The 23,822-nt window shown below is 49.4% G+C and overlaps 7 protein-coding genes across 7 annotated transcripts; 3 read left to right on the forward strand and 4 right to left on the reverse strand.

Annotated features, from left to right (window-relative positions):
* Positions 1 to 972: 972 nt before the first annotated feature.
* BJ212DRAFT_1485729 (uncharacterized protein) lies at positions 973 to 1,450 on the forward strand (the record flags this gene model as incomplete). Its single annotated transcript, XM_041341022.1, has 3 exons — positions 973 to 1,177; positions 1,227 to 1,283; positions 1,332 to 1,450. 3 exons carry the CDS (start codon positions 973 to 975, stop codon positions 1,448 to 1,450), a joined length of 381 nt encoding a protein of 126 aa, XP_041187997.1.
* Positions 1,451 to 1,982: 532 nt separating this feature from the next.
* Positions 1,983 to 4,386, forward strand: BJ212DRAFT_1282118 (armadillo-type protein; the record flags this gene model as incomplete). The annotated part of the gene is made up of 10 exons (XM_041331671.1): positions 1,983 to 2,120; positions 2,181 to 2,450; positions 2,504 to 2,650; positions 2,712 to 2,791; positions 2,853 to 3,191; positions 3,247 to 3,544; positions 3,604 to 3,678; positions 3,729 to 4,030; positions 4,090 to 4,162; positions 4,219 to 4,386. The coding sequence occupies 10 exons, from the start codon at positions 1,983 to 1,985 to the stop codon at positions 4,384 to 4,386; spliced, it is 1,890 nt and encodes a 629-aa protein (XP_041187998.1).
* Positions 4,387 to 5,620: 1,234 nt separating this feature from the next.
* BJ212DRAFT_1303542 (uncharacterized protein) lies at positions 5,621 to 7,276 on the reverse strand (the record flags this gene model as incomplete). The annotated part of the gene is made up of 5 exons (XM_041333434.1): positions 5,621 to 6,028; positions 6,124 to 6,357; positions 6,409 to 6,619; positions 6,669 to 7,120; positions 7,193 to 7,276. The coding sequence occupies 5 exons, from the start codon at positions 7,274 to 7,276 to the stop codon at positions 5,621 to 5,623; spliced, it is 1,389 nt and encodes a 462-aa protein (XP_041187999.1).
* Positions 7,277 to 7,478: 202 nt separating this feature from the next.
* BJ212DRAFT_1387759 (uncharacterized protein) lies at positions 7,479 to 9,559 on the forward strand (the record flags this gene model as incomplete). The annotated part of the gene is made up of 5 exons (XM_041336891.1): positions 7,479 to 7,506; positions 8,568 to 8,705; positions 8,754 to 8,789; positions 9,114 to 9,165; positions 9,309 to 9,559. Coding segments are annotated over exons 1-4 (232 nt in total), but the record flags the coding sequence as incomplete, so codon positions are not given.
* A 1,990-nt stretch (positions 9,560 to 11,549) lies between these two features.
* BJ212DRAFT_1387767 (uncharacterized protein) lies at positions 11,550 to 13,249 on the reverse strand. Its single transcript, XM_041336892.1, has 4 exons — positions 12,871 to 13,249; positions 12,651 to 12,818; positions 12,357 to 12,629; positions 11,550 to 12,103 (listed from the first exon to the last, which is right to left on the reverse strand). Exons 1-4 carry the CDS (start codon positions 12,902 to 12,904, stop codon positions 11,610 to 11,612), a joined length of 969 nt encoding a protein of 322 aa, XP_041188001.1. The 5' UTR covers positions 12,905 to 13,249; the 3' UTR covers positions 11,550 to 11,609.
* Positions 13,250 to 18,412: 5,163 nt separating this feature from the next.
* Positions 18,413 to 19,157, reverse strand: BJ212DRAFT_1387782 (uncharacterized protein). Its single transcript, XM_041336893.1, has one exon. It carries the CDS (start codon positions 18,865 to 18,867, stop codon positions 18,592 to 18,594), a length of 276 nt encoding a protein of 91 aa, XP_041188002.1. The 5' UTR covers positions 18,868 to 19,157; the 3' UTR covers positions 18,413 to 18,591.
* A 1,560-nt stretch (positions 19,158 to 20,717) lies between these two features.
* Positions 20,718 to 21,947, reverse strand: BJ212DRAFT_1387792 (uncharacterized protein). The gene is made up of 3 exons (XM_041336894.1): positions 21,827 to 21,947; positions 21,262 to 21,760; positions 20,718 to 21,208 (listed from the first exon to the last, which is right to left on the reverse strand). The coding sequence occupies exons 2-3, from the start codon at positions 21,625 to 21,627 to the stop codon at positions 20,903 to 20,905; spliced, it is 672 nt and encodes a 223-aa protein (XP_041188003.1). The 5' UTR covers positions 21,628 to 21,760; positions 21,827 to 21,947; the 3' UTR covers positions 20,718 to 20,902.
* Between the last annotated feature and the right edge of the window lie 1,875 nt (positions 21,948 to 23,822).

The raw sequence follows: 23,822 nt of genomic DNA on the forward strand, positions 1-23,822 counted from the left end.
CCCTCACGTACGCAAGCACACGTAGAGTTTGGACTTGAGACATTCACTGTTACCCATATTGCATAATGTCAGATATGTGTATGGGGGAAAAGGCGTTGACTAACCGCCGAAAAGGTAGTGACATCACCTGGTTGAAAATGACGATTATTTTCTCCAATACCATCGCTGTTGGCCTTCGAGCCCGTATCTATGTGACCGCTTCTCGGCGTTGTGTACCGAGTGAATCTCTCACTACCTTGTCCAAAATACCAACTCTATTTCGCGAGAGCACGTCACGGACCCCGACCAAGCACATCCAATACCGTCTTAGTCCTCACGAGCTGGTCTCCAAGCAGACGTCCTGTTATCGTACGATGACAGGGTATCCTGGAAGAGTGGCGAAACGTCAAGCGGGGCCACTGGAAATAGAGGGAATTGGACTCGCAGGTCGGGTATGAGGCAAGCCTTCGAAACCACAAGAGACGGTGTGAGGCAGAACAAGGGAGTGGACAAGAAGTCATCGGAGCAATGACAAACTCAACGGGATCAAACAGATCAAGTTTTGTACGACGACAGAAACAAAGGGACTCCAATTGGCCGTCTGCAGCCTTCATCACGACGACCTAAACGATGAACTGACTCGGAGTTAGAATCAGAACGAGGACGTCATTATATTCGAGAAGTGTCAGATAATGCAGGAGACAATCAAGCGTAGTCTGAAGCTCAGCTTGAAGTTTGAACTGAATCAACGGATGAACGTAAACAAGACACTTTGTTCATGTACATCATGATGCCATCCGCTGATGTGCATGCACAAAGTGTCTTGTTTACATCCGAGTCGTGCGCGTACATATACGTATCAATCAATGTCATTATGTAATGTTCGGCAAACTGCGCCGGACTTGTAAATTAATGTCTTGACATCGTTGCCCACGACGACGAACGCTGTAAGCTCATCGTCGTCAATAATCACTTCCTTTGCAAATAGAAACCATGCGTCAGTCCGTTGCTCCTAGTCGTATTTCACATACTGCATCCCTAGCATCGCAGGCCAACAATGCAGCAGCAACGTCACGCTTGCAGGAGAAAAAGAAAGAGTTTGAGGCCGTTGCTGCCCTTGAACGTGCTAGTGCTCTTTTCCTCAAACGCATCGAAGGTCTTGCGGATGATTGCGAGGTTATGGCTGATGCTGGCCAAGGTTTCTTCCTTTAGTCTTGATCCTCGTCTATCATTAATTTCTCGAACAGTACACGGTCAGGTGCTCGAACAGTGGCCTCTGATGTTCCAAAGTTTGAGTTTGTTTTGTGAGCAAAGTCCCGACTGTATTAGCTAGCGATCTGATTATTCTGCAGTAAACAGCCGGGAACAGCACTTGTCAGATCCCAGTGACGACACCCTACCGCTTACTGGAGAACGGCTTGTTCGTGTTCCGCTCGACGAGCTGCAAGCTGATGCGTCGAAGCAATCCTAACTGCGTCTACTTCGACATGCATATTCTTGATGTCGTGTCGCGTCTCTGGCCCTACGTATACTATTCCCGCCCTTTTCCAGAAATATCGGGCCTCACTCATCTACATCTGCGACGACCTCAATCCAATTGACCCCTCCATTCTGCCAATGGACCCCACACTTCATTTGAGATGAGATGAAACCTTTCTACTGTGCCACTGCGTACACGTGTCAGCAAGGGTGGGTACAACATGACGGTTTCGAGCGTATTATCGGCGTATCGGACCTTCATGGGCCTCTTGAACCTCTGAAGCGGATATTACAAAATCAGTGATTACAGAACAGATATCATATACGTTGTTTCCTGTACACACTACTCGTAGCACCACTACTAATTCAAAGTACGCGGTTTCACGGAAGAGTGATTGTGTATTATACGTGTCAAAATCAATGTTTGCGTCAGTAGCAGTCACCTGCTTAGTGCCTGCGGCGCAGCGGTAGACGCTTTCTTTCTGTCATTCGCACTCGACTAGTTCGTATAACTCGAGGGCTTTATGGACTATCTTCGCAGCTTCGGCTCTGCTGCGGTGTCGACTCTAGTCCAGAAATCAGGGCTAAATCTACCGTTCTCGCTGGGTGCCAAGGTTTATTCCTGCGAGACATTCTGGACCTTGTATGATGCTACCAAACGGGTAGGTTTCCAGTTCTCACATCACGAGTCCGAGTCGTGTTTAGGCTAATCTACAAGGCAGGAGGATGGTAGCCCGGTCTCGGTTTTCGAGTATGATCTGACCCACCCTCTCAACAAGTCCACCATACCCCTTGCCCGCAACTCCCTCCGCAAGCTGCGCACCATACGACATCCTGATGTACTTAGATTCATCGATGTAGTAGAATCCGACTCAGCCATTTGCATCATGACCGAAAGGGTTCGACCTCTACCTCTCGCGCTATCCCAATCATCCTCCAATGTTCCACGCGAGCGAGAGGACTGGCTTATTTGGGGACTACACCGAATTTCAGTCAGGATTGCCTATCTCGTCTACCTTAAGACCTTACTGACATTCTGCGCCAGGTTGCTCTTGCATTTCTGAACGATTCTGCTTCATCCACCCATGGTAATGTTCGTCCAAATGCCATCTTTATCACTCCTTCAGGAGAGTGGAAGCTGGGGGGCTTCGAGGTGTTGAGCAATCCAAAAGATGATCTTTCTGTTATATATGTGCGTCCTTTTCTAAAGTCTCTTGTGCGCTTCCAAGTTCTCAGTAACCATTCCCTTGTAGACCATGGGCGGCCTCATGCCAGACGCAATGGCATGCGCACCCCCAGAAGTCAAGAAAGAGGGTTGGTCTGCCCTCAAAGAGTGAGTTTTCAGTTTTCGACACTCACAACATCATGCAGCCGCCTTTCTAATGTATGCACAGCGTACCAGTATCAGCTGCGGACGGATACGCTCTCGGTCTGCTTCTACATGCCGTCTTCAATCCTACCCACCCTCCTCCACCGACTGCTCAGCCTCCCCATCCACCACCTCAAGTTTCTTCCAGAGGCGCCATACCCTCATCCGTCTTTCCTTCCTTCAAAAAGCTCCTTAACCCGAATGCAAAATTACGAATGTCACCCAAGAACCTACTAGATATTGGTATGGCAGAGTCGGATGGAGAAGGACATGGATTTTTCGTACGTAACCGGCTTGTCAAGGTCTGCGCTGGACTGGACGGATTCACCCTGAGCAGTGAATCTGAAAAGGCATCATTACTGCGGTACGTGTTGATTCTCAAACGCACCCATCAACTACTCAGTAACTTGAATGGGTAGGACGCTAAAGGAATCCGCATCTTCATTTCCTCCCGAATTCATCTCTTACCGCATCCTCCCATGCCTTGCCTCCGCACTCGAGTTCGGCGGTGCCTCAGCAGCAACCATCGTCCCTCTCGTCCTCCAATTTGGAAAGAACGTCGCACCCGACGACTATGGCTCAGCTGTTGTAGCACCCCTGGTCAAACTCTTTGCGAGTGCCGACCGTGGTACGCGTATCGCGCTTCTCGACAATCTCCCCGACTTCGCTGAGAAACTGGATAAGAAAACAGTTGTCGATAGGATTTGGCCACACCTGGTATGATCCATGTTTCGTCCATTCTTGCAGGGCAACTCATTTTATTCTCATCCGCGCAGCAAACTGGTTTCACTGACACAGTCGCTGTCATACGAGAAGCTACTGTCCGCGCTATCGTCCTACTTTCTCCCAAGGTGTGTTGACTTTCAGGTATAAACAATGTCGTTAAGAATGATTCATACAGCTATCCGATCGCATTCTCAACAACGAACTCCTCCGCCACCTCGCCCGCCTCCAATCAGACCCAGAAGCCTCCATCCGCACCAACACGTGTATTCTTATCGGCCGGCTGGGCCCTTCGCTAGGGTATAACACCAAACGAAAAGTTCTCGTTCCCGCGTTCAGTATGGCGCTCAAGGATTCGTTCGTCCACGCTCGGGTGGCGGGCGTTATGGCGTTCATGGCAACCGCGGAGTGCTTCGAGATCGACGACGTGGCTAGTAAAGTCGTTTCAGCTGTTGTAGGTGCTACGCTGGATAAAGAAAAGTGAGTCTGCAGCTCTTGTTCTACTACTTTGATGTATGTTGATGGCTCCAAATGTACAGGTTGGTTCGTGACCAGGCGTTCAAGGCGGTCGAGCTTTTTATCAAGCGTTTAGAGACTCATGCTTCGACTATGGTAGGTCTACAGCACATATGCCAGTTTGTATTGCTTACATACACCTTTTTTCATAGCCGGAGACAGCATCTACAGAAGATGGCGGGGAAGATCTAAACACGAGGCTTCCGGGTGCATACACCCAGGCTGGCCTTGTGAACTCAGCGACGGGCGCAGCAGCAGCTCTCACAGGGTGGGCTGTTTCGTCCCTTGGCAAAAAGGCACGTTTGATCTGTCTTGCCTAAAATTGATACCTTACAAAGATCTACCGCTCAGCTTGCCCCTGCGGATATGCAGACAACGATCTCGAGTACTGTAGACGCATCAATATTGACGCCAAACATCAATGGGCGCACCAGTTCTCTACCTGTGTCATCTGCTTCTCCCTCTGCAAATACATCAAGAAGCAAAGGCCTACAACTGGGCGGAAATAAAGCCCCGGCTTCTACGCTTGCTGCGCAGCTCGCTGAAGAGGTTGCTAACGAGGCAGGGCAAGGGGGTAGTCATTTGTGGAATGACGATTTGATCGATATCAATGCTGATGAGGGAGATTGGAGTATGTTCCTTGACTTTTAAAGATATCACCGGATCCAAACTGAGATTGTTTTTCCTGTAGGTGCGTTCGAGAGCGCTCCACCTACTGCGGAATTAAAGCTTGCGAGTGCAACCGATGGTCTAGGATTCGGAATTTCGCTGCGGGCTAGTTCTCCAAGTATGTATCACGTACTTATTGATGATTTCCTTACCGATTTATGTGATACAGTTCCTGATGAATGGGGTGCGATGGCATCTTCATCTCGACCTACAAGTCGCTCGCCTGATCCATGGAAGACATCACATCCCTCCCAGATCTCACGCACGCTCTCCCCACAACCCCGCAGATCCATCGTGCCTTCCACTCTTGCACCGGCATTCTCACCCGCTTCAAGCGCTCGATCAACGCCAGTATCATCTCCTCGACCTCTCCCAAATACTACTGATAACACACCGCCGACTAGTATGGCTGGGATGTCTAAGGAGGAGAAGGCGGCCGAGATGGCAAGGAGAAAGGAGGAGAGACGGTTGGTGAGTGTTTTCTTTATTTGTTTGGAGGTGTGGTGGCTCATGCTGATTGACTTTTGCAGCGGATTGAGAAACTGAAGGAGCAAAAAAAGAACGCTGCTGCTGCTACTGGAAAGGTTTGAGTATGATAGCGTCGATGGATACTTTGTGTTTATCCGATGCCTGTGGTGTCGAGTAACTGGGAGAGCTTTATTTGTCCACGACATAATCACGCTATGGTGTGAACTGCCTGTACCTGGGATGCGGCATATGCGCAGCGAGTTCCTTACACCATACACACTGTCGCCAAGCTAGGATCTGCTATCTGCCACTAAGCAAGATCTGAAGCGTATACGATACGTCACAATCTATCCTTCAGAACGTTAAATATCCAATCAGCATCAGTCGACCGTGCACGTCTAGACTGTCTAATGACCTCTAAGCCAAATCTACTATAGCGAGTACATTCCTTCCTGCCTGACCTCGTTTCCTGTAACAGATTCTACCCAAGTAGCCGTCGAATGCGAGTTTCACATTCCATGTCATCCTCAAAGACGAGGGAAACGACTCTTTCGCTTCAACCTCTTTGATATCGACCCCTGGTCCAACAATGCCCGAACAGGGCTTATCCATACTGCTAGCGTCGATGGTAAATCCATAGAATTCTGTTCCATCCCTTTCGTTATGAAGTACGCAGATGCCACGCGCGTGCCCGTCAAATGACGTGGTAAACTTCATGGTGTTAGCATAACCTGGTACAGAGAAAAGCTGCTCGGTGGAGAGGGATATATTCCCTAATTTCTCCCCTGGCAGAGGAGGGGATAACGTTACTCGGTGAGCAAAGTACTTCGTCAGGTTAAGTCTCATGCAATGGGTAAGGAATTTAATTTGGGTTTGCCCTGTGACTGCGTTGGTCATGGAGTCGCATAAAAGCGAAACACGTTCGATATCGAGATAACAATGGCCTTCATGGGTGAGTTGAAGAGTAGGTGAGGATGCGGAGCAATTCCCGCTGATGGGAGAGCGAACGCCTGAATGATCGCACGACAGTTTCCTCCCTCGTCGAGCTGGCTGACAATAGTGATAGGGGTAAACATCGCAAGAATGTGGGTTTCAGTGGCAATGAGACGCTTCAGGTATGTCTCTTGGGTACAAGTTGTGGCGAAATTAGGGTCCTATATTTCATGATGAGGGATGTGTACGATGTCGAAGTATTTCATACATACAATAATAGAGCTCGGTGGCGGAAAGCAGTACAGGATGCGGGTGCGGGTATCCACTGCTAAATTCAAAGTACCAGTCAGATGATCGCTCATGCATAGCAAGCGCTTCCCAGCAGATAGCTGCGACATTCCCATTCCGATTACATCGCCAGGAATTACCATGGAGGATTCCAACGATGGACCATCAGAAGAGAAACGAATGGAAAGCAGTTTACTACCAAAAAATGTTCAACGTTTGGATGTGATTGTTGGAGGCAACTAACTGTGAGAACGACGGGCTGCTGCGAGAGCTTTCCATGACGATAGCGTGCATGATACATCCTCCGTCTGCTGCCTCAGAAGTCGCACTTTTGAACGACAGTATCTGAGCGCCATTGGCGTGATATACGACGTGGCGCAGCCCGCGCTCCAGATCGTAGCACAGGATGTCGGGGCCGCTGATGTGCGGGATGACGAGCCATAAGCCAGTTACCACTTCCCAATGGTCTCCTTGCAAGGCTGACCACTCGGGTTCAAACCAAGTCGCCTTAGAAGTTATCGTTAGAGCTTGCTTGTTCCACTTCACGCCAACTTGAGTGCTTTTGACGAGGGTGTTTTCTAGGAACTCGCGAGACTGAGAGTCAAGTGGTCCGAGAGGACGAGGCAGTTTTGCATGTTTATACGCATCATGCCATATAGCCGTGTGGAATGTCAAGTCGCGAAGGTCTTTGCACACCTATATCAATCATTACAAGTATGTTCAATGTGAAGGGATATGATAAGCAAACGATGAGCAAGAATTTCTCACCAGTCGAAGGCAGATGATTTCGCGGACAGAAAGAAAGCATAGGACACGATACAAAGCATCATGTGGAAGACTTGTCAGCGTCATGGTCAGTGCTCAAAGGTATATTAACAGCGCCCAGTCCACGGCATGATGCGACGCAGACGGTGACGGAAGCGAGCAAGTGCCTATTCGCTTGTAGTATTCATAGAGTATAGCTTTCGTCAATGCGTGTGAGCACAAAGTTCGAAATTCAAGCTCAAGCGGCAAGCTGCGGGTCCATTGACAACTCGATCATGACCTGAAATAGTCTGCAACGGTATCGTGTCGATATGGCTGTTCAATCGATCAATTTCCACTTGTCCCCCGCTGAAGCCCATCACACTATACAGCTCCACTACATACTCCTCATGCCATTTGTCGCAGTAGGATCAAGCTTGTAGTCCTTTAACAACAGCAGACAGGGCCGTATGGCGGGCCAGTCGTTGGCTCGAGTAGCGGCAAATACTACTACTATGAGTCTATGATCGTAATTTGATCGTATTATCCGTCAGTTAGGTCCCCAGCTCGATTGGCTGAATTGACTCACCATTCAGTTTTAACAGCTTCTAAGTTTTAATGCTGTTGAATATTCTCGACCTCAAGCACTGGTCCATGAGTCGACTTCTGTACTACCACAAATCTTTCATCAAGTCGTTCCTTCGACTTCCCCAAGTTCCGTGTTGCCCCACTTAATGCTTAGTGGCTGAAGTCAATACAGCAGCAAATATTGCCTCAGGTTGCGGTCAAGGGTATGCATTTAAACGACATGGGATCCACCCTTTCTCTAACTTCTTGTCGCACCCTACTCGCTCAGACTGATCATCGACCTCAACTATTCACCATGAACGACGACAATTAGTTGAGGGACTTGAGGTCAGTTCCTCCTCCAGACATTGAGACATCCAACAAAACAAACGCTGCTGAACGGCCTGGTACGTAGCTGTCACTGGCTGATGTTCATGAAATTGTACCCGAAACGCTGACTCTCGTCAACGCATCCTTTGTCTAGGGCCGACCCCGTGGCAAAATCTGTCGGTTTCGGGGAAGCTTACGAATGGTGTAATCAAAAAGATTTCTGTGAGTCGAAACCAATACTGTGTACTGGGATGAGGCTAATATCGTACACGAGCGCTCAAATTTGAAGGATTCACGCAGCCGCGACCCTGTTCCCCCAAACGTCGATCGTGAAGGTGCCTCATCGATTCTGAATATCGAGGTAGGTCACATTTCAGGTTCTGCTCTATCTATCTAACTTCTACTGGTTACACAGGTTCAGGATTCTTCTTCTGGTGTGGAACAAGGCACTGATCCCCAATCTGCACTTCGGAACGCCACACAGGCCGCAAAGCTCATGAAGCCACTTTCGACACGTGTGAGATCTGCAGTATCCACCGCCCAAGATACACCAGTGGATCTCGAGGCTGCATTTAATGTCGGGGACACATATCTTCAACCCCTCAGGATATTCGATAGTGTTATTGAGCCGCTCGCTGATGTATGGGCTAATTCTCTCGGCCAGAACTGAACTAATCCTTTTGCATAGGTACACCCTTACGCAAAGGTGGTGCTGGGCCTACTTGTCTTATGCATCTGAAGTACGTATTGTTTTACTCCAGTTATCTCCTACTCAGCCGTCATCCATGCAGATGGTCCTCGCTTAAGCAGATCGTGACCAAGCGATACTCTGACTTCTCGAGAAGTTAAGTCAAGTCTACGATTTCATGATGCAAGACAAGATCCTGAGCGGAATTCCGTCGATGCAGAGTATTGTCGGACGAATAGTTCAGCAGACTCTCGAGTGCTCCCAGTTCATTAAAGATTACTCTGCAACCAAAAACTTCTGTGAGCCCATGAATTATTGTGCTTTGCTCATTCACTCATTATCAATTCTCTACTGTTATAGGGAAGAGACTCGGGAAAAATGTTATCTCGGAAACAGAAAATACGATTTAACAGTACATCAATGTGTTGGATGCGCTCATGCGAAGCTTCCGGGACCAAGTTACTCGCGATGTAGAGGTATTCATCCACCGTATAGGTAAGGTTATTCATACATCGTCAGGTGACACACTGGACCTCAGCGGTATGACGTATGCAGAAGGCGCGGGACTAGATACTGGGAAACAATGCCTGCCAGGGATGCGCACGGAAATCATATCCGAGATCATGGACTGGGTCAACAGCACCGGAGACGATGTTCAGCGTGTTCTCTGGCTATCTGGCCCTGCAGGCAAGGGCAAGTCGGCCATCGCCCACACGATTGCTAACTGGTTCAGGCGAGGCACGGCTCCGCATTCTCCGCATTCTTGCGGGCAAACTAGGCGCGCAACGAATCACCGAACTCCCAGCCAATTTCCAGATCATTGTGACCTCCCGCCCCATCCGCGACATCGACGATGAGCCTTCAGGTGCTCAGCATATTCGGCGGATGTCCATGGACGACATCCCATTAACCATCACAGAACGCGACATCCACACTTACGTATCGAGGGAGCTGGAAGGGGTGTCAGATTTTGGAAACAGTGTGTTTACAGCTCTCGCTAAGAAAGCGGATGGGCTTTTTGAATGGGCCCGTCTTGCCTGCGAACACGTCAAGAAAACCCCTGTTGGCATACATCCAATTTCTCGTTTCAATGCTATCGTAAATCGCGATACTGGGAAGCGGAAAATCTGCTGTATGATATATATCGGCCTATCTGACAGACATTATGCGAAGAGATAAATTCGAGGGTGAAGAGTATGAGGAAGCACTAGTGAAGTTTCGTTCCGTGATGGGGCAAATACTTGGCACGGTTGAACCTCTACCTATGGATTCCCTGAACGCCATGCGAAGCCGATTTTCAGATGAAAGCGAGCGTTACGAAGTGGAGATTGTGATAGGACATATGGGATCCCTCCTCAGCGGCACCACCGAGTCATCCACCCCGATCCGACCTCTTCATGCGCCCTTCCGCGATTTCCTTGTTAATGTGTCGAAGGTACAACGAGATCTTGCTTTGGTATCACCTCAAGTGGTGGAACATGGACATTCCTTCAATATCTGCAATTTAAAATCATCGTATATCCCTAATTCCGAAGATCCAGAGCTGCGAGGACGAGTTGAAAAGTGCATCTCCCCACATCTATCCTATGCCTGCTGATTCTGGCCTGTCCACGTGCAAATAACTCACTTCGATCCGGACCTCGCCAAAGAAATTAAAACATTCTTCGACCATGAACGACTGTTGTTCTGGCTTGAGGTACTAGGCCTTATCAATGCGCTCAGCGGCGTAGTCCCCGCCCTTCTGCTTATTGCCAAGTGGTTGAAGGTGAGCACATGGTTATTATGCCTCAGATTACATGCTCACTCATGCGCAATCGCAATCGCAATCGCAATCGCAATCGCAGAGTGGTACCGGATACGAAGGTGCCTCATGCGCTGCAGTGGACGTGCAGAGATGTATCCAAGTCTTCGGCAGCCTCATCTTGCACAGCACACCTCATCTCTAGGTATCAGTACTGCCGTTCTCGCCCGTCAACTCTGCACTATCCAGAACATTTTCTGCAGGGTTTCCTAACTCTCTTCGTGTGGCATCTGGACGTGATATCAACTGGACGGCTGTTCGGACTGTAATCGGCGGGCACACTGGGTGGGTCAACTCAGTCTCGTTCTCGCCGGATGGGACTCGCATTGCGATTGGATCGGATGATTGCACTGTGCGGCTTTGGGATGCAGCAACAGGGAAACCGGTAGGCCAGCCCTTACTGGGGCACACTTCGTCGGTCAACTCAGTCTCGTTCTCGTCTAACGGAATTCGCGTCGTGTCTGGCTTGAACGATGAGACAGTCCGGCTGTGGGATGCAGCTACAGGGCAGCCAGTTGATCAGCCCTTGCGAGAGCTCATTAATTCAATTTTCTCATTCTCACTATCGCCGGATGACACCCGCATCGCGACGGGTTCTGAGGATGGCACTGTCCGGCTGTTGGATGCAGGGACGGGGCGGTTGGCGGGTGGACCTTTCCGCGGGCACACTGGTACAATTTTCTCAGTCTCGTTCTCGCCGGATGGAACGCGCATCGCTTCTGGTTCACACGACGAGACTGTCCGGCTGTGAGATGCAGGGCCGGGGCAGTTAGTGGGTGAGCCCTTGCTGGGGCACACTAGTTGGGTTACTTTAGTATCGTTCTCGCCGGATGGAACTCGCATTGTGACTGGATCACGGGATTACACTGTCCGGGTGTGGGATGCAGCAACGAGTGAGCCAGTCGGTGAGCCCTTGCGGGGCACAGTTTTTGGATTAGGTCTGTCTCGTTCTCTCCGGATGGCACTCGCATCGTGACAAGTTCAAACGATAAAACTATCTGGCTATGGGATGTAGCGACAAGGCAGCCAGTCGGTGAGCCCTTAGAGGGACACACTCAGTCGGTTAACTCAGTCTCATTCTCGCCGGATGGGACTCGCATCGTTTCTGGTTCGTACGATAAGACTGCCCGGCTGTGGGAGACAGCGACGAGGCAGCCAATTGGTCTGCCCTTGCGGGGGTACACTGAGTCGGTCCAAGCAGTTTCTTTCTCGCGGGATAGGACTCGCATCATTTCTTTTTCGCAGGAGGCTGGTCCTGTCCGGGTCTGGTATTCAGCGATTGGGAAATCATTGCAGGACCACGCCGAAGAAGACTCTTCAGCATCCTCCCCGCATGGCAGTTGCATCTCACATCCAACAACAGCTATCCCCACGCTCAGCACTATGGACAATGACTTCATTCCCTTCTCATCAAATTCGACACATGCGGCACTGCGCGACACTGCTAAACCACTCACAAGCACCCACCATGATGACCCCACGTTTTTACTGGGAGATGATGGATGGGTGTTGAAACCAAATCGTCGGCTCCCGTTCTGGGTACCACCCGCTTCACGAAAGGCATTTATATATCATCCTCGAACTGCATTAGTGATTGGGTCAGGATGTGTTGAGCTTGATTTGAGCTCCATGGTACATGGGACACGCTGGCAGCTCTGCCGCAAGGAGTGAGTCTCTAATGTTTTTCGTTCCTCGCAGTAATAAATTCAATCATTGTAGCTCTTATCAGGATCTTGTTCCAGAAAATTGATTTGCGGGGATACCAGAGACGCTTCAACAAGTACGATAGAGTATACAGTTACATGATTCATCATCTATAGTATGTATATATAGCATTGCATTCGAATTTGGAGTAGTTTGAGCGAACGTCGTGTTCGACAGGGTAGAAAGGTGACTGGGTAACAGATTTTTGAGGGCATCGATCATTGTGCAACGAAAAAGGTTATCCGAATGGCGTCGAGTGAAACAAATGGATACAAGGGTGTATAAGGCACCTCCCAATGTGGATTGAACAAACAGGAGATTGCAGCAGCAGTTCCGCGGGGAGCATGTTTGGATATTGCAGGTTCGTTTGGCTTCGGTTGCGCACAACACACGCGGGTTTACATGTAAATGTCGAGAGAACTGGGTCAATAGGAAGGAGCGTGGTTCATTGTGTACGGTGTAGCATGTGTATGGTAACAACACGAGTACCATGAGAATGATGCATGCGATATGCGACGTGCGCATGGACGTAGAAGAACATGCAAAAATTGAAGAACGAACTTCATGGAAATGAAAAAAATGACTGAGTTAAGGAGAATACTGGGCGCGGACATACCAGACGAATGTAGTACAACAATGGGCTCATCCTGCTTGGAACATCTCCGATGATTGGTTAGACGACAAACTAGACTGGGCTGTTAGTTGCACTGCAGATATGAGTTTTCTCGACCTCGAGTTTTAATGCCACTCAAAGGCTTCTGGCAAGTCTTGCGTGCATGCATCACTCACCGGCGCGCCCGCGATCAGCACAGCGTTTTTCATAGTCTCGAGGCAGACGGTATAGGAATATGAAGATAGTCGTTCCTTCGAGGCTTCGACTTCCTTGCACTTCCCGGAGTTCCGAGGCGCCCAGTCAATACAGCAGCAAATATTGCCTAGTGGCGCTTGCGAGAATGACTTATCTAAACGCTGATGCGGGGACCTTCCTCTAACTACTTATCGCACCCTACTTCACTCAGTCTGATTCTATTTCTCAACATCAACTATTTCAAATAATGAGTGAACACAACCAATCAAGGAACTCAAGGCAAGATCCACCTCTCGAACACCGTGCATCCAGTGAAGCAACCGCTAGTGAAAGTTCGGTATGTCGCTAATGAGGACCACTTCTCATTTGTCTTCGAAACATTAACACTGATGCCATCCTTCATCCAGGGCAGACGTCACTGGCAGAATCCGTCAGTTTCTAGGAAAGGTTAAGAATGCGACTAAAAAGATTTCTGTGAGTCAACAAGATCCCGAGTTTCCTGGAACAAGGCTCATGTGATCGTACAAAAGCACTCGAAGGATTCCCGCGGCCGCGATCCTGTTCTTCCGAACGTTGATTGTGAAGGTGCCTCGTCGATTCCGAATATCAAGGTGGGTCACCTTTTAGTTTCTGCTCTCTCTCTAAATTCTTGTGGTCGCGCAGGTTCAGGGTGCTCCCTCTGGTCCGGAATAAGGCGCTGATCCCCAATCGGCACTTCAGACAGCCAAAGAGGCTGTAGAAGCTCATAAGGTCGCCTTCGGGACATGTGACATCTGCAGCGTCCATCGCCCAAAATGCACCAGCAGATCTCGAGGCTGCATACAATTTCCAGGATACATATCTTCAACCCCTCAGGATATTCGACAGTATTATCGGTACGCTTGCGGAGGTATGGTCCATGTCTCTCGATCGGAACCGAACCGAACCTGTTCTGCAGGTACATCCATACGCAAAAATGGCACTGAGCGTGTTGTCTTGGGCCGCAAAAGTATGTTTGGTTTTGCTCTCATTCGTATCTTTTTTCTCAGTTATTATTCGCGCAGGTAATTCTTGCTCAAGCAGATCGCGATACAGCGATAGTCGGCCTTCTCCAGAAGTTGGGTGACGTTTACACCTTCATTACAGAAAACAAGAGGCTTCACCAGATTTCGTCGATGCACACTATCCTTGGACAGATTTCTGAGCAGAGCCTTGAATGCGCCAATTTTATCAGAGATTATTCGGAGACCAAGAACTTTTGTGAGTCTTTGCGAGTCACTGCGCTTTTCAGTCTCAATGTTCTTCTATTATTGTAGGGAGTAGAGCCGGAAAAAACATAGGCCGGGAAACAGATGATGCAATTCGAGGGTACGGTGGAATGTTGGATAAGTTAATGGACAACTTCCAGAAGCAAGTTATCCGCGATGTAGCCATCTATGTCCATCGCACAGGTAAGGGTTTGTACGTGCTTCTGACTCGATATCTATTCATACGTCTCTAGGCGAAACGCTAGATCTAAGCGGTATGACGTATGCGGATGGCGCGGGACGAGATACTGGGAAACAATGCCTACCAGGGACGCGCACGGAAATCATATCCGAGATCACAGACTGGGTCAACAGCACCGGAGACGATGTTCAGCGTGTTCTCTGGCTATCTGGCCCTGCAGGCAAGGGCAAGTCGGCCATTGCCCACACAATTGCTAACTGGTTCAACGATGTGGGAGGGCTCGGTTCATGTTACTGCTTTGATCACCAGCGAGCTGCCGACCGTCGTCATGAGAAGATATTTTCTACGATCGCGCGCGACCTGGCCGACCGTGATCCGGAAATGAGACGAGCACTGGCAGAGATAGTTAAAGATACCAATTCGCTCAAGACTACAGCAGATATTGTCCAACAGTGGGATGAACTTCTCATGAAACCACTTGGGAGGCCCCCAGGGTCAACTGTAAGACCTATCGTTATCGTGATAGACGCACTGGACGAGAGCGGCGGAGTCGAGACACGGCTCCGCATTCTCCGCATTCTTGCGGGCAAACTAGGTGTTCGACGAATTACTGAACTCCCAGCTAACTTCCGGTTTATCGTCACTTCTCGCTCGCTTCGCGACATTCAGAATGCGTTTGCAGGCGCTCAACACATTCGAAGGATTTCCATGGATGACATTCCACCAGAAGTCGCGGAACGTGATATCTACGCTTACGTGTCGAAGAAGCTGGAAGGACTTTCGGATTTTGGGAGCAAAGAGTTTACAGCGCTCGCCAGGAAAGCTGATGGTCTTTTCGAGTGGGCACGTCTTGCTTGCGAATCAATCGAAGAACCCCCTGCTGGCTTATCTTCCAATCAATCCTACAATGTTATGGTGTCTCGCGATCCTGTCGAACGGGAGCACCTGTTGTACGATATGTATGACTTCATTCTGACGGAGATCATGCGAAAGGACAGACATACAAATCCCGAGTTTCAGCAAACACGGCTAGCGACGTTTCGTTCCGTGATGGGACAAATTCTTGGCACAGCTGAACCCCTCCCTTTGAATTCCCTGAATGCCATGCGGAGCCATTTTCTAGATGAAGGCGAGCGTTACAAAGTGGAGGTCATAGTAGAACATATGGGATCCCTCTCAGCGGCACCACCAACTCTTCTACCGCAATTCGACCCCTTCATTCATCCTTCCGCGATTTCCTTACAGACCCTAAATGCAGTGGAGAGTTCTTCGTTGACGTGTTGAAGATACAACGAAACCTTGCTTTCGCATCACTTCGAGTGATGGAAAGTGAACTTTCCTTCAATATCTGCGATTTAAAATCGTCTTATCTCCCCAACTCCGAAGATCCCGAGCTGCAGGAACGAGTAAAAAAATGCATCCCCCCACATCTATCCTATGCCTGCCAATTCTGGCCTGTCCATGTAAAAGCCACCGACTTCGATTCAGAACTCGCCAAAGAAATCATGTCATTCTTCGACCATGAGCGACTGTTCTTCTGGCTTGAGGTACTCGGCCTTATAAATGCGCTCAGCGGCGCAGTCCCTGCCCTTCCACTTATTGCCAAGTGGTTGAAGGTGAGCACATGGTTATTAAGCGTCAGATTGCATGCTCACTCACGCACAATCACAATCACAGGGCCATACCAGATTCGAAGGTGCTTCATCCGCTGCAATGGACGTGCAGAGATTTATCCAAATCTTCGGCGGCCTCATCTTGCACAGTACACCTCATCTCTATGTATCAGCACTGCCATTCTCGCCCGTCAACTCCGTACTATCCAGAACGTTTTCTGCACGGTTTCCTAACTCTCTTTGTGTGGCATCTGGACGTGATATCAACTGGACGGCTGTTCAGACGGTGATCAGCGGGCACACTGGGTGGGTCAACTCAGCCTCGTTCTCGCCGGATGGGACTCGCATTGTGACTGGATCGGGTGATCGCACTGTGCGATTGTGGGATGCAGCAACGGGGCAGCCAGTAGGCGAACCCTTGCTGGGGCACACTTCTTTTGTTACTTCAGTCTCATTCTCGCCGGATGGGACACGTATTGTGTCTGGCTCGGCAGATCACACTATCCGGTTGTGGGATATAGCGACGTGGCAGCCTATTGGTGATCCTTTATTGGGGCATACCAAGTCGGTTAAATCAGTTGCGTTCTCGCCGAATGGAAATCGCATTGCGAGTAGTTCTGCGGATAACACTGTCCGACTTTGGGATGCAGCAACGGGGCAGCCAGTTGGTGAACCCTTACGGGGGCACACTGATCGGGTTAATTCAGTGTCGTTCTTGCTGGATGAAACTCGCATCGTTTCTGGTTCTTCGGATAAGACTGTCCGACTGTGGGATGCATCTACAGGGCAGCCAGTTGGTGAGCCCTTGCTGGAGCACACTGATTATGTTAGGTCAGTTTCGTTCTCGCCGGATGGAAGTCGCATCGTGACAGGTTCGGATGATGGGATTGTCCGGCTGTGGGATACAGTAACACGGCAGCCAGTCGGTGAACCCTTGCTGGGGCACACTTTTTGGGTTCTCTCAGTCTCGTTCTCTGCTGATGGGACTCGCATCGCGACTGGTTCTGCGGATCATACTGTCCGACTGTGGGATGCATCTACAGGGCAGCCAGTTGGTGAACCCTTGCAAGGGCTCACCAACTCCATTACCTCGGTCTCGCTATTGCCGGATGGGACCCGCTTCGCGACTGGTTGGGAGGATGGCACTGTCCGGCTGTTGGATGCAGCGACAGGGCAGCCAATCGGTGAGCCCTTGCTAGGGCACACTCGCATGGTTCTCTCAGTCTCGTTCTCTCCGGATGGGACTCGCATCGTATCTGGTTCAGGCGATAAGTATGTTCGGTTGTGGGATGTGAAGACGGGGCAGCCAGTCGGTGAGCCCTTGGAGGGACACACTGGTTGGGTCAGATCAGTCGCGTTCTCGCTGAATGGAAATCGCATTGTGACTGGTTCTGCAGATAACACTGTCCGGGTTTGGGATACAGCAACGGGGCAGCCAGTTGGTGAGCCCTTGGAGGGGCACACTGATTGCGTCAACTCGGTCTCGTTCTCGCTGAATGGGACTCGCATCGTTTCTGGTTCGGATGATAAGACTATCTGGCTGTGGGACGCAGGAACGGTACAGCCAGTTGGTGATCCCTTGAAGGGGCACACTGAGCCAGTACACTCAGTCTCGTTCTCGCCGAATGGAAATCGCATTGCGACTGGTTCTGCGGATAATACTGTCCGGCTTTGGGATGCAGTAACGGGGCAGCCAGTTGGTAAGCCCTTGGATGGGCATACTGACTGGGTCCGCTCAGTCTCGTTCTCGCTGGATGGGACTCGCATCGTTTCTGGTTCGGACGATAAGACTGTCCGGCTGTGGAATGCAGTGACCGGGCAGCCAATCAGGCAACCCTTGCACGGACACACTGAGTCGGTCAACTCAGTTTCTTTCTCGCGGGAGGGGACTCGTATCATTTCGTGTTCAGATGATGGGACTGTCCGGGTCTGGTATGCAGCAATTGGGAAGTCATTGCAGGACCACGCCGAAGAAGACTCTTCAGCATCCTCCCAGCACGGCGGTTGCATCCCACATCCAACTGTGGCTGTCCCCACACCCGACACTGCAACCGATGATTTCATTTCCTTCTCATCAAACTCGACTCATGCACTGTGCGACACTGCTGAGCTACTCGCAGGCACCCCCCATGACGACCGCACGTTTTTGCTGGGACTCGATGGATGGGTGTTAGGACCAAATCGTCGGCTCTTATTCTGGGTACCACCCGCTTCACGAGAGGCATTTAGATATAATTCTCGCATTGCATTAGTGATTGGGAGAGGATGTATTGAGCTTGATTTGAGTCACATGGCACGTGGAACACGCTGGCAGCAATGTCGAGAGGGGTGAGTCTCCAACCTTTCCCATTCCTCCGAGTTGCAGTTAATCAATTCAATCCTTGTAGCTCTTCAATACGATGATCTTGTTTCAGTCAATCGATTTGCAGAGATACTAGAGATACTTCTTCGAGTATGATATGGAGCATACAGTCGATCCATCGTCTATTGTATGCATACGTAGCATTGCACTCGAGTCTGGGGTGATTCGAGCGAACGACGTGTTAGAAAGGTGAAAGGTGATTGGGTAGCAGGTTTTTGAGAGCATGGGACAATCATAGAGTAAGGAATAAAGTCATCCGAGAGTGGAGGTGTGTTTGGATATTGCGGGATCATGCGGCTTCGGTTGCACACAGCACACACGGGTTTAAATGTTGAGACCTGGGACAAGCGAAGCAAAAGCAATACGAAAGACGTAAGGAGAATAATGGGCGCGGACATACCAGATGAACCTAGTGCGACAATGGACTTATCCCCCTTGGAACATCTCCGATGACTAGTTAGTAGGGATGACGACTCTAGTAGATAACAGGAAGAGGACTTGAATGCAGCTGCAGGAAATTGCTCGGCCTTTGCACTACATCCAATCCGAATTTCAGTCGGGAAAGTAGGAGACTCTTTGCAGTCGGTGGTTCATTTGAGTGTTGACATGTTGGTCGAGGGTACGGCCGGTACGGGTTGATTCCGGAAGAAATTATGCTCAGTGAAGTCATGAGATGTCGAAGAAAGATCGACCAATGTGATATCTAACCCGCGTTAATTTATATAAGACCTCTTCCCACAGTACACTCACAATCAGATATCATCGTTAATGTGCCACAAAACATCCTAAGTCTGAGTACTCAATCTTATGGACATTTTTGCCTGATAATATCAAGCTCGCGCTCACAAGTTATCGTATGTGTATTCCGATATCCTGGACGCCACGTTATCGACGACAACCAGATTCCGCACCTTGAAACCCCGTGTTCAATAGCCAATCCTTCGCCGTTCTCAGATATCATCTATGGACTGCAAAATATTACAAGTATAGTTTGATGGACACTCGTACCTGATAATCTTAAAGACTTAACCACTCGCTTCAGCTCGCGCGCTCGTAAGTGATCGTTTGTGTATTTCAATATCATGGACACCATGTTATTGATGATGACCAGATTCCGGACCTCGAAGACCCCCGATACCCCAATACCGACCAGCCTATCACCGAACTCGAGGGCCAGAGCGTTATTGATATCATCACCGGGTGCCAGCAGCAGTTGAAACAACGTCGCATGAGATCTTAGGCTTGGAAAGCGTGACACGTGGTATAAACAATCATCATCAGCAAAAGATGAACGGGATCAGCACCTAGCAGATTGCACTTGGAAGTCGATGACAGAGACTGGCAGCGGGCAGCTTTTTGCTGCGACTCGTGGCTCAAGCAGTTGCGTGGACTCCCACTCTTGTTAGCAAAATGCTCCGACAATCATTCTCCCATTCTTCGAAACTTTCTCCACCTTTACATGAAAACAATTTCGTCTCTCTCTACCTTTTTTATCCATTTCACCGAGAAACCCGAACTTTGCTGACAGACCTCCCAGCGCTTCGGGAGCTGACCATATGAATCTTGAATAATACTTGTACCAACTATTTGAGAATCTATGTCGCAACTGCCATTAACCACGCGCAGGCTCGCAGCAATACTACAATCCTTCGACCTCCCGCGCTATTCTTTCGGCTCAATATGGGCCCACCTGACAGATGTCGAGATTGCTCTAGTATTCGAACCGTTTGTGGTCCTTCAAGCACTCCGGCTATGCCCCGACCTCTCCTCATTAACATTCTGCGCTGAATTCCAGCGAACACAAGCATAACAACAACTCACGTATCGCAAAATTCAATCCTTACGGATTTGTTATACTCCCTCTTCGAGCAGACACCACGATCACACACCCTTATCTGTCCCACTCGATGCTCTATCACTCCCACATTCGTGCGTGCTTGAAGTTTACCGCGGTTACAGTCACCGTATCACATGGCCTCGCCAAGTAATGAAGGTACTGTTGGTACGGTCAAAGCGTCCCCTGGAACTATGATTTTTGGCAGTCATGTAAAGCAGCGAGCAGAATACGTTACCCTTGCTCGTTCCATTGCAATAGGAATAGTGAATAATGAATATTCTAGGTTACCGTTGTCCCATCCTTCGAGGTAGTAAAATACTTTGTGTAAGACCCGGGTCGTTACACGTTCTGCGAGTTAATAGTATTGGGCTGGCAGTAGATATAATTTTCAGGCTGCCATCTTGTAACACAGTCGATTGTACACTGTCCATGCTTGTTTACGGGATCCGATAACACTTCTTTCGCAAAGGACATACTGCTACAGTACACAGATGAAAATTCGAACACATCTGGACCTCAGAGCCACCACAAGCCGTCCACAGAGCGGCTGCACCCGTGTGCCGAGACTAGCAGCAAAAAAGAAAACGCAGACCATGTCAACATCGAGTGTCCACGCACTGAACCTGTGCTACGCCAATGTGATACCCTGACAGGGCATGATCTGGTCCAGCGGGGTTATTTGAAAAGCCCTCTCTATCCTTACAACACCGGAGAACGGGAGAAGGCATCTGGATCATCACGGCGACCGTTGCGACTTCTGGGGAATTCTGAACCAGCGAAGAAGACTTGGAGTCATCGGGAAAGGGCCGTGTAGAAGTATCAGCAGATACCGCAGATTCAAACGTGCCCATTCCGAGCGCGGATTTACATGCAACCTGAGAGCTGACAGACACCGATATAGGCTATCAGATATTATCAGACGTTACGAGTGACAGAACCTCAGCTCAACACACACCTGAATACTTGACCATTCAGACTGATCCACGCTTGCGGCTTCTTGGGTTGGTGGTCTCATCCAAGTCCCGCAGAACACTAGAGGGATTGGCGTTCCACCTCCTTCATGTATCCCGTCGTCCTCCATGGATTGTAGCTGTACGTTCAAAGCTCTGCCGGAGGGCGCACCACATATAGCACAGAGTGCACCACGCACACATAAAACGATCCTGTAGAGAGCATACAACAAAATCGCTGCGTAGAACGGGAAAAAAAGTACCCCCAGTAGGATCGTTAAAAAAAGACCGTCACAATGAACGAAGTTGTCGGAGTTGGCACACTGTGAATCTGAATCGTCTGTAGGGTGGGGTGGGGTGGAGGAAGACATTGGGATAACTACCCCTGAAACGAACTGCTATCAAGTTGTGATCCTTAGTTGATCCGTGCGTGGACACCCATATATATACCACACAAAGAGGGGCTTCGGACACGTCCACTGAGACTCGCGCAATCTGGTAGTACTTCCGATCAACCGGCCGAGACGATTTAAGTATGCATCGATGTATCAACAAGAAGGGCACACCAACAAGCTTCAGTCCCACGACTTGAACAGGATCTGGATCATTGAAGCCCTAGGAGTCCTTGCATCATTCGACATTCAGGTTCATGCAGTGAGGCTCGCATCATGGCTGCCGAGGGGAAACAAGGCTCAATTTTGTTCACGTGACGTGACGGTACCATGATTAATACTAAGGTTTACTACACGTCCCACATTCACTCTTTCCTTCCTACCTGAGCATCTCATATTGCGAGGTCCCTGAAACTTTCCAAAACAACAATATTGTAGCGAGCAAAGTTTCTCCCGATGAAACCGACACCCAGTAAGTAATAATAGCCTCTAATACTATTATACGACCTTGGTACTTGTAACGCTAAGTCCACACTCCCTTAGTCTTCCCCTCACAGTCAAGAATGGTAGATTGAATGGGTCAGAACTCATTCTCTCACACAGCTTACCCGAACTGGTTTACACGACGGAGGTGATACCAAAATCTACATGTGCGATTCAGACACTCCACCCGGCATCCCTGGGCATTGCGTCTCAGCGCCCCAACTCACTGTGGCAAGACCCAGCTGTGTAATAATAAGAATATGTGTGTTTACCTTTTAAGCTTCTACAGTTTTCCGACATCCTTGGTGTATCACTATGTATGTCTGACTGTAGGAACAGGTGCGCACGAGTCTTGGTGTCTGCCGATCAAGTCACTAACCCGTATGCATTTAGGAGCTTTCCACGTCCTTTGATCATCCACATGACAGACTTCTGCTTCATAATTGGGAACAAGATGTTTCGCGTGATCGTGGCGCACTCTCGAAGTTCAAACAACCTATCTGCTATTCGGTTCAGTGTCCAGTCAAAGAACGTAACCATAACAAAAATTCGTCAGTTTGCTTCGCTGTGTCATTTGCACCACATTATTAATCTAATGGGGGTCAAACACGAACATCTACAAATTTGTGCGGTGATAAAACAATTGGCTCGAGATTCGAGAGTCGACAGCAACCTCCACCCAGGCTTCCTCACCATCCAATGCTGTCTCAATTTCTGATAGCTTCCGCTGTTTTTTTTGCGAATTGTTACTGCCCGCAAGTTACCGCTGCGACTCGGCACCAATGCCACGGCGGTGGGTACCATATAAAATCACTGACCGCATATTCTATCAACGACTCGGGACTGAGTGGTCTTATCAGCTACGACTGCAGCGCCATCGCAGTTGTGAGTGATGCGAGTATCTTAGGTTGCACTAATTAGACTGTCTGTTGTACTGGCCCGCAACTTTGAGAGCACGGGGGTAGAAGGAACGACTGTCTTCCTTCTATATGGCTAGCTAGGGGAGACTAGATCTAGGGGAGCACGTCCAAAATCGAGTCTCGGACGGCCATTCAAGAAACTTCCAGCAACTTACAGTCGAATGAAAGGTGTCTGGCGTAAGGGTCGATGAATCATCCCTCAAGTTCTTTGTTGTCATAGACCTGGCCAAAACGTTCGAGATGAAACATTAGTGCTGTGGAACAAAATCATTTATCCAAGACCAACAAGCGGTGACCTCTCCTGTGGCCCTGAGTTGCAGCTCACCAGTGGGCACGCATCCGAGTCAGTTGGACATGATCTAAACAATCGTGGAGGGAAATCGTATAGGTTCATGTTCCTGAGTCCATAATGCTCATGGCTCGCCGCCGTGGCCTCCGTCACATAATGGAGATGACAGTTCGACACTGGTCTTCAACAAGAGCCTGGACTCTGGGAGTGAACGAGCAATAGACAGCCGGTGATGAGTTTCTGGCTGTGAAAACAATCCGGACCACCGGCAAGTTGACTAACTTCTGATCCCCGTCGCATGTGAGCACGTCAGACTTACGTCTGAATCTGCACGCAACAGTGTATTGACGGTCGGGTACGGTTAGCAAGTAGTAGTAGTACATCACAAACAGTGAATGATGTGGCTGTGCAGAGCGTGTCATAATGAGCCCAATTTGTTCAACTGACGTGTTGTGCACTTACTCTGCTTCTTCCTACCCGTC

This window comes from Suillus subaureus (assembly GCF_016647635.1).
Source record: "Suillus subaureus strain MN1 chromosome Unknown BJ212scaffold_44, whole genome shotgun sequence".
Taxonomy (NCBI): Eukaryota; Fungi; Basidiomycota; class Agaricomycetes; order Boletales; family Suillaceae; genus Suillus; species Suillus subaureus.

What these genes read in the sequence shown, in the direction of transcription:
- BJ212DRAFT_1387767 (XM_041336892.1), bottom strand. Translation starts at nt 12,904, where the DNA reads ATGAGCCCATTGTTGTACTACATTCGTCTGGTAT. An exon ending in GTACTACATTCGTCTGGTAT is followed by an intron (nt 12,819 to 12,870) that starts GTCCGCGCCCAG and finishes ATTTCCATGAAG; the next exon opens with TTCGTTCTTCAATTTTTGCA. An exon ending in TACTATAGATGATGAATCAT is followed by an intron (nt 12,104 to 12,356) that starts GTAACTGTATAC and finishes CCTTTCGTGAAG; the next exon opens with CGGGTGGTACCCAGAACGGG.
- BJ212DRAFT_1387782 (XM_041336893.1), bottom strand. Translation starts at nt 18,867, where the DNA reads ATGTCCGCGCCCATTATTCTCCTTACGTCTTTCGTATTGCTTTTGCTT.
- BJ212DRAFT_1387792 (XM_041336894.1), bottom strand. Translation starts at nt 21,627, where the DNA reads ATGTCTTCCTCCACCCCACCCCACCCTACAGACGATTCAGATTCACAG. An exon ending in CTGAATGGTCAAGTATTCAG is followed by an intron (nt 21,209 to 21,261) that starts GTGTGTGTTGAG and finishes AATATCTGATAG; the next exon opens with CCTATATCGGTGTCTGTCAG.